The sequence below is a fragment of the Cryptomeria japonica genome, chromosome 3 (assembly GCF_030272615.1).
Source record: "Cryptomeria japonica chromosome 3, Sugi_1.0, whole genome shotgun sequence".
NCBI classification, from domain to species: Eukaryota; Viridiplantae; Streptophyta; class Pinopsida; order Cupressales; family Cupressaceae; genus Cryptomeria; species Cryptomeria japonica.
The window spans coordinates 554,267,245-554,283,982 of record NC_081407.1 but is presented as its reverse complement, the minus strand read 5'-3'; the positions used below and the strand labels follow the sequence as shown (position 1 = coordinate 554,283,982).

The following is a 16,738-nucleotide window of genomic DNA, read 5'->3' as shown; positions in this document are numbered from 1 at the left end:
TGCTAGTTAGATTTTAAAATTTTAAAATACAGTCACCTAAATTTTAAAATTTTAAAATACAGTCACTGCTTTTAGTATTTACAGTGACTGTTATTAAAAAATACAAAAATACAATACAATTTAACTAGCATGTAAAAAATTGAAACTATTGTGCCCAAGACTGACCGTGAAATAAAAATAATAGTATACTCGGATACTGTATTTTTAGTTTTACAATGACTGTATTTTTGTATTTTTTAATATAGTCATTGTAATAATTTATATTTTTTTTTACTGTGATATAGATAGGATTTATACTTGTAGGATTTATAGGAATGTAATAACTAAATAACAGTTTTATTGTTCTCTAAATGTCGTCTCTCTCTTTTGCTAGGTTCTTTTCCAAAAAAATTTTGAAAGACAATGTCTTCTACTTCTACAGTTAAAGTTGGTGGCAAAAAGAGAGACCCTTGTTGGAAACATGGGACACCAGGTCCAAAACGAGTAGATGTCCTTTGTAACCATTGCACTAAGATTATAAAAGGTGGCATTAATATGTTCAAATATCACCTTGCACAAATTGAATGCCAAGATACCAAAAAATGTAAGATGTGTCCTAAAGAGGCTACGAGGGATGCAATAGCAACGCTTGAAGCATATGATCAAAGGAAGGCAACAAAAAAGAGAACAACAGAGGCAATGGCAGCCCCAAGGGCAGATTTGAGTTCTATAGGGTCACATACAGATGTGGGGGCATCTAGTTCTTCCCTTGGGCCATAGATACGAGGAATGGGAAGTGTGGGCAGCCATAAGGAAAAATTCTTTGTTCCACGTAACACTCCTGGTGCACAACCTAGATTGCTAGGCACTGCATGGAATAAAGAGGCTCACCAACAAGCAAAGGTGGCGTGTGCTAGATTTTGTTTCTACAATGATATTTCGTTCAATGTTGTTTCTAGTCCATCTTGGGACCAATTGGTCACCGCATTGACTGTGGCAGGTAAGGGGTTCAAGTCCCCAAGTTGTTATGAGATAAGTGGACTGTTATTGTAGGATGAGGTCCAAAACACTCACGCATTAGTGGAAGAGCAAAGGACTATTTGGGAAAAGAATGGCTGCACCATTCTTCTGATGGGTGGACGGATGGTAGGAATAGGACACTCATCAACTTTCTTGCTGCTTCAGGGGGGCAATTAGTATTTTTAAAATCAATTGATGCCTCCAATGAAGTGAAGAACACAAAGACCTTGTGCAACATGTTGGATGAGGTGGTGATGGATGTGGGAGTGCAGAATGTTATCCAGATTGTGACTGATAATGCAGCTGCATATGTGGCAGCCGGCAAACTTCTAATGGCTAGACATCCAACATGATTTTGGAGCCCTTGTGCTGCCCATTGCCTTGACTTGCTCCTTAAGGACATAGGGAAACTAAGCTAGGAAAAGAAAGTGGTTGAAGATGGAAGGAATATCACCAAATACATCTACAATCACACATGGGTCCCGAATCTTATGGGAGAGCACAGTGATGGTAAAGATCTTGTGCGCTCAGGGGTCACACGCTTTGCTACCAATTTCCTCACCTTGCAGAGCATACTTGCTACATTGCCCAACCTGAAGTGGATGTCCTTGAGTGAAATATGGTTGGGGAGTCCTTATGCTACAAAGCTTGAAGCGGAGAAGGTTGTGGTTGCCATTTTTTACTCTAATTTTGCCAAGATGGTGGAGGAGATCATCAATGTAAGTTTTGAAACTTTAATTGATGATTTATTATTTAATTTTCTAATATTTCAATCTGTTGATTTTGTTAAATTTTTTATATCTAGGTGTCGGAACCGTTGGTGAGGGTGCTACGAATGGTGGATGGGGATCATAACTCCATGGGGTATCTATATGAGGCCATGGATAAGGCCAAAGAGGCGATTCATTACTTGTATAGGTCAAACAAGACCAAGTATGAACCCATATGATGCATAATTGATCGGAGCTGGAACCATCAACTCCACCAAGATATTCATGCTGTTGCCTACTTCTTGAATCCCAATTTTTTTTACTCCCCGAGTTTCAAAGCAGATGTAGAGGTTAGAATTGGCCTTGACACATGCATTCAGAGATTAGTTGATGATGAGAACCTTCGAGACCTAATACTTGATGAGTTGCAGAGCTATAAGAAGGCCACAGGGGCATTGTTTTCTTCACCTGATTGCAAACGTAGGAGAGACATCTTACGACCAGGTAAAATAAAACACATGTTTAATTTTATTTTACCATTTATTTCTCTCTTTAAAATTATTAAAATCTTTACAAGTTATAAATTACATTTTTTATCCTTGCAGATTTGTGGTGGGAAGATTATGGTGCCACAATGCCTAATCTTCAAAAGCTTGCCATCCGCATATTATCGCAACCTTGTAGTGCTTTTGGTTGTGAGCGCAACTGGAGTGTTTTTGAGAACATGCACACAAAAAAGCGCAATAGGTTGACTTAACAACGCTGAATGATCTTCTCTATGTGCGGTACAACGTTCGATTGCATGAGAAGGTGCTAGGGCAAGATTCACATGAAGCATTTGACTTGGATGACATTGATCCATTTGCAGCAGAATGGGTTGCTGCTCCTGATAATGTTGATAATGAGTTGGATCCATTCCTTACTGATGAGTAGCTAAGTGAGTCGGAGAGGGCAGGAGAGGAATGGGATGCGGAAGTGGTACCACGTGAGGAGGAGCACGAGGTTGATCATGCAGCAGAGGCACCTATTGAGGATGTTGCCACTACTTCAGCACCACCCCCCAGCAACAAGAATCTGTTTTGAGCTTTAGTCATAGGCACAATTTATGATTTCTCATTTTCATTGATACCAAAACTTGAACTTGATATGTAATCAGATTTTCAGAGGTTGTTGTTTTGTGGTCTATGACTCTATGACTCTATGTCACTATGATAAATTAATATGTATTGAACTCTTATTCATATGTTGCACTTGTTTTTTGGTTTATGCTATGTATTTAACTCAAACTTTGATTTATATATCATGGAAATTAGTATATGTTATACAAATTTAGTGTAAATGTGTTTTTGAATAATATTTTTTTTTAAAATGTATTTTCAAATTTTCGATAAAGTTGCCAACTATTGCCGAGTTTTTCCCCGAGTTTTGGCGAGTCTTGAGTTTTTTAAAAAAGTTGGGCTTGCCAAGTCATTGCCAAATCCGAGTTTTTCAAGCTTGGTTTGAAGTGTTGTTAGTTATTGATTAGGAATAACTCCCAACTCTTATCTCAACAATCTAGAGTGTTGTTGCCATTTACATCAACCCTAAGTAATTTCTATGGTAGTTGTGTCCCATGATAAACCACTCAAGAATTGATATCTAGATGCCTAGACTTGAGGAGCTCAGCCTCCTGAAAATTTCTGTTTAGGATCTTCCATTTACTTGATATTTATTTTTAAAATATGGATTCAAAGCTCCATCTTTTTATCATTGTTTTTAGTTGGCTTCCTCTTTAAGGAATTTACTAGGGATTGTTTTTATAAACTAGTTTTGACATGGGATCTGGTGAGCATATGTTCCAATTTTTATTTTATCATTCTCTCATTGAAACATACTTGTATTTTTCACTTTGTACTGAGTTATTATTATTCATATAGATGATGCTATAATCATTATATAGTGAAGCCATGGTTGTTTTCTCTTGCAGGCCATCTACATCCTTGCAGCAACAACGCTTGGAGTTAATACATCAAGGTGGTTCTAAAGCAATTTAAATTCAGTGTTTGGAAAGTTGAGTACATGCAATAAGTAAAGAAAGATTAGTGTTTCCTTTGTTGTCTGGACTGGAAATCAGAGATGAATGGAATAAGTTGAGAAAAGGGAAATAGAGATATAAAATCCTGTAATTGCTTTATTCCCTTATTTTTGTTTATAAAAAAGTCTATTTGTCTACCAAAGTTTGAAAAAGACTTAACTATTGAGCTTAGAAAAGTTACATAATATGAGACAAGATAATGGAAGAAGTTTATGTTCTTTCCCTGTACAAAGACTAGCAAGCAATTGCAATGCCATCTTGGTTTATTAGCTTGGTTTATTAGTAACCAAGAAAATAGTTTAGTTTGAAAATTCCTTATCATGGTCAATCTTAAGCCATCTGACAACCACTCAAATAATAGGAGGAACAGTCAAGACTCAAAACACATTCATCAAATGTGGAAAGAGAGGGAATATCTGGATTATTTAACTTAAGTTATTTAATGTATTTCATCTGCTTTTACTTGAATATTCCAAAACTTATAACCTCTGTTTCCATGGTTCTCAATTACATTGTATCAACCCAACTTCCCCATGCATCTGTCCAGTTTCATCATGTGCAGACCATTTATGCCAAAATTTTACTGCTCTCATTCTTTACATGATCAAGGATATCTAAGTTATTGTTCATGTTTTTTGGAATAATCTGACTGTTTTGGACTCATGATTATCCATAATAGAAAATACTATAAGGGGAAACACAATCAATGTTGCTCTCAAATTGCCTTTAGTAAATGCACAAGTGTTTTGTGAACACCTTAACATCATTTTAGTAACATTATTTTATATCTATGTTCCCTCCCAAAGGAGACAAGGTGGTAGCCATGAAACATTAGTTTACCATATTTATAAGAACTGTCAGAAATGTATGTGTTCTTGCAGGTAAAAATGAATATTGCTGACAAGAGAGAAACCCTGTTTGCCTCTCAAAGAGCACGTTACATGGAAAGTGACATTTTTTGCACACCCCCAAAAATTGCCACAATCCTGTTTTAACATAACTTCACATTTACTGCTCCCATTAATACCAAATTATTTTCCTTTTTGATAGCAAGACAATATACTATATTATTAGAATGCATCCTTTCGAAAAGCCACAACGTCAGGTGAAGATGTATAGATTAGAGGGGGATGAAGGCAGCAAATTACATGATACAGAAACTGGGATGTGATCCAATTATTCATGAAAAGGCAGAATTAACATTAGATAACCAATCATTTAGTGCAACATTTACAAAATACTTTTAAAATGAAGAAGCAAAAACAGAAGCAAGTGGAAAGCGACAACTTCTTGGTGAGTCCCTTTGAGGCACTGACATTGATTGTGTGTCCTACATCCCTGAGACATCATGCAAAATAAAATTTTCTGGTCTTCAAGAAGACTTCAGGATCATCCCCCTTATCAGATGTTGGTCTATGACAGGCATAGAGGATCCATCAAATGTCTCTCTGCATGGGTGGTTTGCTACAAAGTCTCAGTGAGTTGGCACTTTTGTTTCTCAGTTTTGAGATTGGTCTCAATTTCCTCAGCTCTGCTTTCCAATATCTTAAAATTGTGGCTGAGATAGCAGAGGCAATTTACAAGTACTCCATTACCCTTCTAAAGATGATAAACTCTTTCATCCTTCTGATGTAAGCAGTTCACCATCACTTTCATTAGAATCTCTTGCACTTCTTTGTCAGATCCTTGAACCTCAATCTTCCCAGCAACCTCTAGAATAGCAGCGGGAGTCTGGACAATACAAAATGGAGATTGTCTTTAAGCTGGCCAAGAGCCTATAGATCACTCACCAATTGGCACGAATGTTTCAAGGCATATGTGCCTTGGTGAAATGATTTGTGAGTGGGTATTATGAAGAGAATTTGCACTTCTGAGTTCTTGGGTTTAGATAGGATGAGGGAGTGCCATTGATCACCATGGAAGGTCTTATTAGAAATTTGGGATGTAATAGGGCTGTAATTGGGTAACTGAATTATGTTGAAAGGCTTTATTAAAGAGGGTAAGGAAGAGATCCCTTGTGCATAGGACTTGAGTTGGTCTTCTATAGTCATCTCACACCCTGCAGCAACAAATGAGGATTAGGAAAGGTATTACTTAAACTTATTGAAGCACTGCCGTGATCTGAGGGTTCATGGAGCACTTGACAGGGGATTATGGCTTCATTTCATCCACATTTATTATGGGATCTTGAAGTTCTAGATTATGGATGCCTTCTAATGTTTTTTTGTAGATCTTCAAAAGAGAGTTTGGATTATGATGGTTCTTGCATTTGTAGTAGTGTAGTCTTCCATTTATAGACTTTTGTAGGAGGCAATTGCTCTTTCTATTTTGCATCTTTGTGTATATATAGTCGGCAAACTTTAGCAAATCTAAGACCTATGGCTACCAATTGACTATTATTTTACAAAGGTAAGTAACCCATGACTCCAAAACAACTTAATAGATCCCAACTTTCTTTGCTCCACTTGGAGAATCTCTAGGCACTAGTGTTTATTCCAACATTTTATAGTACGAAAAAAGAATGAAAAGCTTATGAAAATATCCAATGCTAGATTTTAATGGTGATATAAAATAAGTCTGCCACATCACTAATCCAATGATGTGTTAAAATTAGATATATATTTGGATGCCCTTGATCCAATGACATCAATCTTTTTGATAAGATCTTTGAAATTTATATGTTAGGCTATTTGCATAGGAAGGCAATTACTAGCACAACGCTATATTCTTAACAAGCAACATTACCTGTGCTCAATCCAAGGCTTTTGTACATTGTTTATCCAAATAGTGTTGGTACTCTATAATGCTCCTTTTCAATCTATTCCTAAATCCAACAATATTTTTGTGTTTTTCCGATTTATGCAAACTGTAATAATAAGAAATACCAGACAACAACTATTGAAATTCATTAATTGTCAAATATCATGGTTAAGGAAATAATTTGAAACTCGTGATATTGATGCAAGGTACTGCAAAAAACCTTTTCATAGTATATTGAGTAGAAACTCCAAATTACATTAATAATAATCAGCAGCAATAAATACCATAAGTAATTTTGGAAACCCTTAAAGGTACTGCAAAAAACTTTTTCATAGTATATCGATTAGAAACAAATTGCATTAATAATAATCAGCAGCAATAAATGCCATAAATAATTTTGGAAACCCTTAAACATCAAAGGCTGTTACTGTTGTCGCAACAATCTGAGTACAAATAGATATTGATGCAAGGTACAACAAGTACTCTTAACATTTATCATAACCAACTTATCACAATGCTATATGTAATGTCCCCACTAGTTAGAGATCATTGGCCTGCAAAACAGAATGTTAGAGTACAACAAATATATATATATATATATAACTAATCTAACTTGCGATTTAAAACACTTAATTAACATAATCACAATTCTCATCTAATAAAAAGGATACAAATGCCATGCAGAGATATGTCCTTAGGCAGCCGTGAAGCTCAACTTCTTGGAACCCCTCTTGATTTCAAGCCATCCAGGAAATCGAACGTGAATTCAATTCTTGTCTTGGATGTAATTTCTTACATCCAAGCCATCCAGGAAATCAAGGGTTAATTTGATTCCTGTCTTATTACACCCAAGCCATCTAAGAAATCGAAGGTTAATTCGATTCCTGTCGTGGGTGTAATTTCTTACACCCAAGCCACCCAAGGAAGACCCTATGTCAATTCCTTTCCTTGGATGATGCATCTCATCATCCAAGTCCTCAGAGGGGACCGGCTAGATCCGTCTCTTCTTGGATGAACTTAGTCAACCAAGCCATAAATATGCATATAGATATTCAGTATATATACTGCCCTAGGGATTATCTTAATCCCTCCCTTAGACTAAGGGAGTTTCCTCCCTATAGCCTCCAACATGTGATTACATTTATAGTACATGTTTGCATTTTATTACCATTTTCCTATTCCATAATCCATATGTACATATTCCTGATTTAACATGTAATACCCAACATATATAAAAATGTTCATTAACAAATATTCACATTTATTCCTTAACATATATTCCTACTATTCATTGATATGTATTTACTACTTATGTTTATACACATTCCTTAACATCTAAGAACCTTTCATTTACATATGAATTCAAATGTTCATTATTTATATTTTTTAATATATATATTAACTATTCATTATGTTCATTAATATATATATTAAATATTATTACCTATATCTATTGATTCATACATTCTATTTATTTGGTATATATACTGCATACATAATCTTTTCTATTTATTGAATTGATAATTCAATCTGACTCATAGTTTCAGATTTATTTTATTCATTTAAATTACTAATTCTATATATATATATATATTTATTTTCAGATAGTATTAAACCATGTGTTTTACTGCAGAGTAGTTCTTTATAAAATATCATTTGTTTGATCAACCCTTGTTTGTATATATATATATATATATATCAATTATATTTCCTATAATATAAATTACTAGCACTGCCATTTACCAAAACACTGATCATTATTCTACCTAATGGTTGTGAATCTTGTGATGGCAGACAAATCTGACATGCATCAAATCTGGTCTGCCATATAATGTGAAATTAAGTAGGAATGCCTTTATATTAGTATTACTATTATACATATTGTTGTAGTCTTATGTTAATATTATTATTATTAAATTCTGCATACAAACATTATCGGGCTACATATATCAAGCAAGCTTTATTAAGACACATCCCCTATGCATACCACCCAGAATAGGGATGTTACTGCTTGTTACTTAATAACAGTTTTGATCTGCTCTGATCGGTGCTGCAGATAATATACCTTTTTTCCCCCTTTATTTCCACCGTCAATGCTTCCTTTTATATCCTCTCATATACTTGGAGAGTGGCGACTATATGGAGGGAGGCGCGTATTCAAGGAGTTGCATCCTTTAATAATCCTTTTTTTATAATAGAGATCGCACCGTATAGTGTGGAGTTCCTCTAAGGTAATCGCACCCGAATTATTAATTAATTTATGATTAGTTATACATGGTCATTCTTCCATGGAGGCGATCTTATTAAGGACATCATGTTGATCGCTAAGTAATAATAAACGATTGTCTTGAATCTCTAAAAGCTTATTGTTGGTTGGATGCTTCGTGGTAATGGCCACTGACTAATATTGCCTGATGGAAACATGGGATCCCTCGAATAATCATCATGTGGTACGTCTGGTGCAATAATCATATGGTCATGTTGTTGTAGTCACTCCTAGTGTAGATGAAGGTGATCGAATTGGTTGATTTCAATGTTCTTATGTCTAACCACGTTCTTGGTCAATGATCATCAAACAATCCATGGAGATCACCTTGTTCCCTAAAGATGGTCGAGAGACTAATTTATAAATCTGTAAGTCCTTACTTTGTCGTCCTTCAACCTTTAAAGGAAAATCGTGAAGTCTCATAAATGAGACAATTTTCCAATTTCATTTATATGATTAAAAAAATATTATTAAATAATAACATTAAATAAATATTTAATAATTTCAAATAATCATTCGTTAATAATTATCATAATAATAATAAGTGTTTCATTATGCTATATATAATGATCAATTTTCCAATTTCATTTATATGATTAAAACAAATATTATTAAATAAATATTTAATAATTTCAAATAATCATTCGTTAATAATTATCATATTAATTAATAATAATAAGCGTTTCATTATGCAATATATAATGATCAAGGAGGGGACATGACAGTTCATCCTTCCCGAAATTGCTTGTCCTCAAGCAACTAACAATTTTCTCGACTAAATCATCTCCCAATAAAAACACAAGGTATACATATGTAAAGGTATGAAACACACATGAAGTTTATGCACAATACCTGTATTCATCATATACAGAAATACACATGGATATGAGTACATTCAAGGTGTGCAACATATGTAATACACATGGATACAATTAAGGCATGCAGCACACATGTGAAATACATGTAGTATATAGAGTATGGAGTATCCACTTGAATTTGCTTAAGTAACATGGAGTTCACCTAGGCATTCACTTAGGTCAAGAAGTGAAATGTATATAGCACATATAAATTCACTTAAGCATGGGATATATATCTAAACACGAGTATGAATCATATATGGAAGTATAGGTGAATTATCCACAAGAATTCATTCAAGGCATGAAGTATGTACATAAGACATGTAGGGCTTGAAGCAATGCCCAAATGAATATAAGGTACCACGTATGTATAAGAAAAGGCAGTCATGGTGTGATCGTGCTACAGACACCTTAGTCATCAGGCACACATAAAGACACAAGGCATACATGCTGGAAGCATATCGGACATGAGGCAAACACATGAATATACGTAGTATATAAGCAAGGAGTACTTGAAGCATACATGCAGAATAAATTTGGTGTTTCTCATTTGAAAAGTACACACATATTAAAGAGAAATGTTGTAATTTTGTCCCACAGGTTGGTAGGATTATGCTCTGATACCACTGTAATGTCCCCACTAGTTAGAGATCATTGGCCTGCAAAATAGAATGTTAGAGTACAACAAATATATATATATATATAACTAATCTAACTTGTGATTTATAATACTTAATTAACATAATCACAATTCTCATCTAATAAAAACGATACGAATGCCATGCAGAGATATGTCCTTAGGGGGCCGTGAAGCTCGCCTTCTTGGAACCCCTCTTGGTTCCAAGCCATCCAGGAAATCGAAGGTGAATTCGATTCATGTCTCGGATATAATTTCTTACATCCAAGCCATCCAAGAAATCAAGGGTTAATTTGATTCCTGTCTTGTTACACCCAAGCCATCCAGGAAATCGAAGGTTAATTCGATTCTTGTTTCTTACACCCAAGCCACCCAAGGAAGACCCTATGTCAATTCCTTGCCTTGGATGATGCATCTCATCATCCAAGTCCTCAGAGGGGACCGGCCAGATCCGTCTCTTCTTGGATGAACTTAGTCAACCAAGCCATAAATATGCATATAGATATTCAGTATATATACTGCCCTAGGGATTATCTTAATCCCTCCCTTAGACTAAGGGAGTTTCCTCCCTATAGCCTCCAACATGTGGTTACATTTATAATACATTTTTGCATTTTATTACCATTTTCCTATTCCATAATCCACATGTACATATTCCTGATTTAACATGTAATACCCAACATATATAAAAATGTTCATTAACCAATATTCACATTTATTCCTTAACATATATTCCTACTATTCATTGATATGTATTTACTACTTATGTTTATACACATTCCTTAACATCTAAGAACCTTTCATTTACATATGAATTCAGATGTTCATTATTTATATTTTTTAATATATATATTAACTATTCATTATGTTCATTAATATATATATTAAATATTATTACCTATATCTATTGATTCCAAAGAAATGGGACTCGGACTTGGCTCGGACTCGGCAAGGCCAACTCGGACTTGGACTCAGGACTCGGCGCCAGACTCGGCTGGACTCAGGAAAGTGAAAAACTCGAGAAATTTAGAGATTTTTAAAGATTTAAAACTTGTTTGAGACACCCTTTATTGAATACACCTTAAAGACACAAAAAGATCATCAAACTCGGCTCATTTGATTACATACACAAGTATACATCAATCACATAAGCATAAACGCAAATTTTAGCTGAAGAAAATAACAAACATAGATATATAAATATTGTCAAATGTATACAATATTACAAAACTCATGGAATAAAAAATCCATGTCATCATATGATCATCATCAAATGTTTCATACAAATACCAAAGGTAAATAGTAAATAGTAAATACAACTACAAGTGTACAAGCCTATGGCTCAGAGGGCCGTGCACCCTCTCGCTCTGCCCCCCTGCGAAGGCATTTAAAGTAGGTCCTGGATGATTCAATAGCCATAGTCGCTCCCCGTGACACCATGCCATGCTCACCAACATCAGGAACAACTGTGTCACTCTGAGTCTTAGTATTTCCTGTCTTTGCTCGTGCTCTTTGCTCCTCCTTCGCCATGGCTACAACCTCAGTCTCTATATCTACTTGGTCGATCCAATCAATGTCATCATCACTAAAGACAGCTGTAGGAGTCCCAGGAGTTGTCTGATTCTCATTGGTCCACTCTGCTTCAAGATCAACCTCATCTAGAATGATAGGAGAGATGTCAGCTAATGCATTCTTTCTCATTCTCAGGCAAAGGTTGTAGTGAACAAAGACGAGATCATTCATCTTCTTCACAGATAATCTATTGCGCTTCTTGGAGTGTATGTGCTCAAACATACTCCAATTGCGCTCACAACCTGATGCGCTGCATGGTTGGCTCAAGATGCGAATGGCCAACATCTGAATATTTGGTGTCTCTAGGCCAAAAAAGCTCCACCAATGATCTAAGTTTGAAATGAGAAAAATAAATAAAATCAGTCTCACTCGTGAACTCATTTAACAAGTTACAATATAGTATTGAATAAAACTAAAATTAAGCCTTACAATTTATTTTTACCTGGCATCATAGTTGTCTTGCCGTCTTTGGCGACAGGACGAGAGAAGGTCTCCCCTTGTGCACCTGAGAACAACTGTAGCTCTCGAAAAAGGTCTATCTGAGAAGTACTAGCAGGTCCCATCTCCATGATTGCGTATAGCCCATTAAGGACCTCCACATCAGCCTTGAAAGAAGGGATAAAACGGAATGCCGGATTCAGATAATAGGTTGCCGCATGGATGGGCCTATGAAGTTGTTGATGCCATCTCCTGTCAATGATCTCCCAAATGGGACCATACTTGCTCTCATCTCCTCCATAGACGAATCTGATGGCCTCCTTCGCCCTATCCATGCCCTCATATATATAGCCCATTGCGGGCTTATCTCCATCCGCAACTCACAACAAAACCACCAAGGGCTTAACAAACTGCAAAATTGAAAATATTGTGTAATTTAGAAAAATGAGCAAATAAGAGAATACATATAATAAGTTATAAAACATAAGTTAAAATTTAAATTGTAGAATTTATAAAAAAATTACCTTCACTATCTCATCACAAGGGACCCAAAAGCGTTGCTCATCAAAAATGCAGTCTGCCATATCTTTCCCTGCAGGGGTGGTAGCATAGGATGAGGAAGACCACTCCTCACCAACAATCATACGTCTTAAGGCAGACTTAGACCTAAGCATGGACTGCAATGTGAGGAAGTTTGTGGCAAATCTTGTGATTCCTGGACGAGCTAACTCCTTCTGCTCTGTGTATTGTCTCATAAGAGCAAACACCCATGAATGATTATATACAAATTTGCAGACATTTCTTGCCCTTTCTACACATCTCTTGACCCATGGGATTTTTCCAATATCCTCCAACATGAGGTCAATGCAATGGGCAGCACATGGAGTCCAAACTATAGATGGGTGCCTCTCCATCAATAGTCTACCTGTAGCAACATAATTTGTTGCATTGTAAATTGTAATTAATGGAGGTACAAACTACAAGATAGTAATTAATTTGCAAACAAAATTAGTTTGTAATCAAAAGTTTACCCGCAACAACATAATTTGCTGCATTGTCGGTCACCACCTGTACCACGTTCTCCTCACCCACATCTTCAATCACCTCCTCTATCTGCTCACATAGGTAGGTGGCATTCTTGCAATGGGCGGAGGCATCAATGGACTTGATGAAAACGGTGCCCCCTGAAATAAAAAAATAAAGCTAGGTCAATGATCATTCAATAAACCATTAGATAAAAAATAAAAAATTAAAGACTATATGAAACTAAAATTAATCAATCACCTAGGGAAGAAACAAGAAAATTAAGGAGAGTTCTATTTCTCCTATCCGTCCAACCATCAGTCATGATGGTGCAACCTTTAGTGCTCCATATCTGGCGTTGTTCATCTAAATCCTTCTTCACATCATCCACCATTTGAGACAAAATGGGTCCCCTCAAGTCACTCTCACTAGGGGCTTTGAACCCCGCCCCGCATATGGTAATGGCATCAACCATTTGTTGCCAATAAGGAGACCTGTCTCAAAGAAACTCAACGAGATAAGTTAAGTATAAAAATTAAAACAATCAAAGTTATCAAACATAAAAGTTAGTAAAACATTCACCTAGCTACAAAGAATGGAATACAGTTGTAGCTCCAAAACCTGCCAATTGCCATTTTAGCAGCATCATGGACCTCCTTGTTCCAACCCATGCCCTCAAGCGACGGTTGGGACCCAGGAGTAGTGCGAGGCACAAAGAAGGAATCCAACCTAGATTTACAAATCCTAGGTCCAATGGCAACACTCCCACTACAACTACTAGTGCTAGGAGCATGAGAAGTGGCGGTGGCGCTGCCACTTATAGAAGCAGAAGCAGAAATGGAAGCACCAGCAGTAGCAAACTGAGTGGGACGATATGGAGGTAAGGAAGAAGGGCCTCCAACACAACCTAACTGTGTCCCTCTTCCTAAAACTATCTCTCTCCCAATGGCTGCTCGATCCTCCTTTTGTTTCTTTTTCCTTTCAATCTCCTCAACCATTACATAACATTCACGCACGGCCTCGGGGACTACTTTTAGGCATGGTTTGGCTTCATGTCCACGCACACCAACAATATGATATTTCAGCCTATATATACCTCCATGGAATATTGTTTTTCAAAACATAATATTTGTTTGCCCCTTTCCTTGCCCTGGAAAATCCTCATGATATTTCCAAGCAGGGTCCTTTCTAATGGGGGGTCTAGAAGCTGAAGTAGACATTTTAGGATAGTTTTGTGAAACTTGAAGTTGAAGCAAATAATAAAGTGAAGTTTGCTGCAATAAAACATTACAAATACAAAATAAAATTAATACATATTACATACATTCAAAAAAACTAAAGTAGGGTTTGTCAAACCCTACTTTTAAAAAAAAGAAATTTACAAACCCTACATAGTACAACACTACAACTACATACTACATGCTACATACAAACATACAAAAGATTTTGAAAGAAAATGTAAAACTTTCAAAATAAATGAATAGAAAATGGAATTTTTGCATACAAGAAACAAACTAATCTTCAAAAAAACAATCTTACCTCTTACAACAAGCTTGAAATGAGCTACAAAGTCTTCCTATCCAACTCTTGATGCACCAAATTGAAACACAATGCAGCTCCAATGTGACAAATTGAAGAAAACTTGAGCTTCCTCCTTGCTGGTTTTTCTTCTATGCACCCTTGTTTTTCTTCCCAACTCACTTTACTCCTTTTTTTGCAAGTGAATGAAATGAAAGTCACTTTTAGGGATAGAAGATAATTAACAAAAAAAAATGGACTTAAAAAAACATTGCATAATAAATTTTTTTTGTGTTTTTCTTTTGGCTTGACGCTGGCCGAGTCTGAGGCTCAGGACTCGCCGAGTTTGGCGAGTTTGGGCCAAACTCGCCAACTCGGCGAGTCTGGCGAGTTTTACTCGCCAAACTTGGACGAGTCCGAGTCCGAGTCCCTGGGACTCGCCGGGCCTGACTCATACTCGGACTCGTCGAGTCTGGGCGAGTCTGGGCGAGTCCCGTTTCTATGATTGATTCATACATTCTATTTATTGAATTGGTATATATACTGCATACATACGTATATATATACTGCATACATAATCTTTTCTATTTATTGAATTGATAATTCAATCTGACTCATAGTTTCAGATTTATTTTATTCATTTAAATTACTAATTCTATATATATATATTTATTTTCAGATAGTATTAAACCATGTGTTTTACTGCAGAGTAGTTCTTTATAAAATATTATTTGTTTGATCAACCCTTGTTTGTATATATATATATCAATTATATTTCCTATAATATAAACTACTAGCACTGCCATTTACCAAAACACTGATCATTATTCTACCTAATGGTTGTGAATCTTGTGATGGCAGACAAATCTGACATGCATCAAATCTGGTCTGCCATATTATGTGAAATTAAGTAGGAATGCCTTTATATTAGTATTAGTATTATACATATTGTTGTAGTCTTATGCTAATATTATTATTATTAAATTCTGCATACAAACATTATCGGGCTACATATATCAAGCAAGCTTTATTAAGACACATCCCCTATGCATACCACCCAGAACAGGGATGTTACTGCTTGTTACTTAATAACAGTTCTGATCTGCTCTGATCGGTGCTGCAGATAATATACCTTTTTTCCCCTTATTTCCACCGTCAATGCTTCCTTTTATATCCTCTCATATACTTGGAGAGTGGCGACTATATGGAGGGAGGCGCCTATTCAAGGAGCTGCATCCTTTAATAATCCTTTTTTTATAATAGAGATTGCACCTTATAGTGTGGAGTTCCTCTAAGTTAATCGCACCCGAATTATTAATTAATTTATGATTAGTTATACATGGTCATTCTTCCATGGAGGCGATCTTATTAAGGACATCATGTTGATCGCTAAGTAATAATAAACGATTGTCTTGAATCTCTAAAAGCTTATTGTTGGTTGGATGCTTCGTGGTAATGGCCACTGACTTATATTGCCTGGTGGAAACATGGGATCCCTCAAATAATCATCATGTGGTACGTCTGGTGCAATAATCATATGGTCATGCTGCTGTAGTCACTCCTAGTGTAGATGAAGGTGATCGAATTGGTTGATTTCAATGTTCTTATGTCTAACCACGTTCTTGGTCAATGATCATCGAGCAGTCCATGGAGATCACCTTGTTCCCTAAAGATGGCCGAGAGACTAATTTATAAATGTGTAAGTCCTTACTTTGTCGTCCTTCAACCTTTAGAGGAAAATCGTGAAGTCTCATAAATGAGACAATTTTCCGATTTCATTTATATGATTAAAAAAATATTATTAAATAATAACATTAAATAAATATTTAATAATTTCAAATAATCATTTGTTAATAATTATCATAATAATAATAAGTGTTTCAT

At 35.8% G+C, this 16,738-nt stretch overlaps 1 protein-coding gene across 3 annotated transcripts in view; it reads left to right on the top strand.

Moving 5' to 3' along the window:
* LOC131029893 (CBBY-like protein) overlaps positions 1-16,738 on the top strand; it is a 184,908-nt gene that overhangs the window by 138,495 nt on the left and 29,675 nt on the right. For 2 of the 3 annotated variants that reach the window (XM_057960553.2, XM_057960554.2), the window contains one exon: positions 3,676-3,722. The exons of the other annotated variant lie outside the window; for it this stretch is intronic. In XM_057960553.2, the coding sequence (XP_057816536.2) occupies positions 3,676-3,722 (47 nt within the window). The remainder of the gene's footprint in view (positions 1-3,675; positions 3,723-16,738) is intronic. 3 annotated transcript variants of the gene reach the window in all.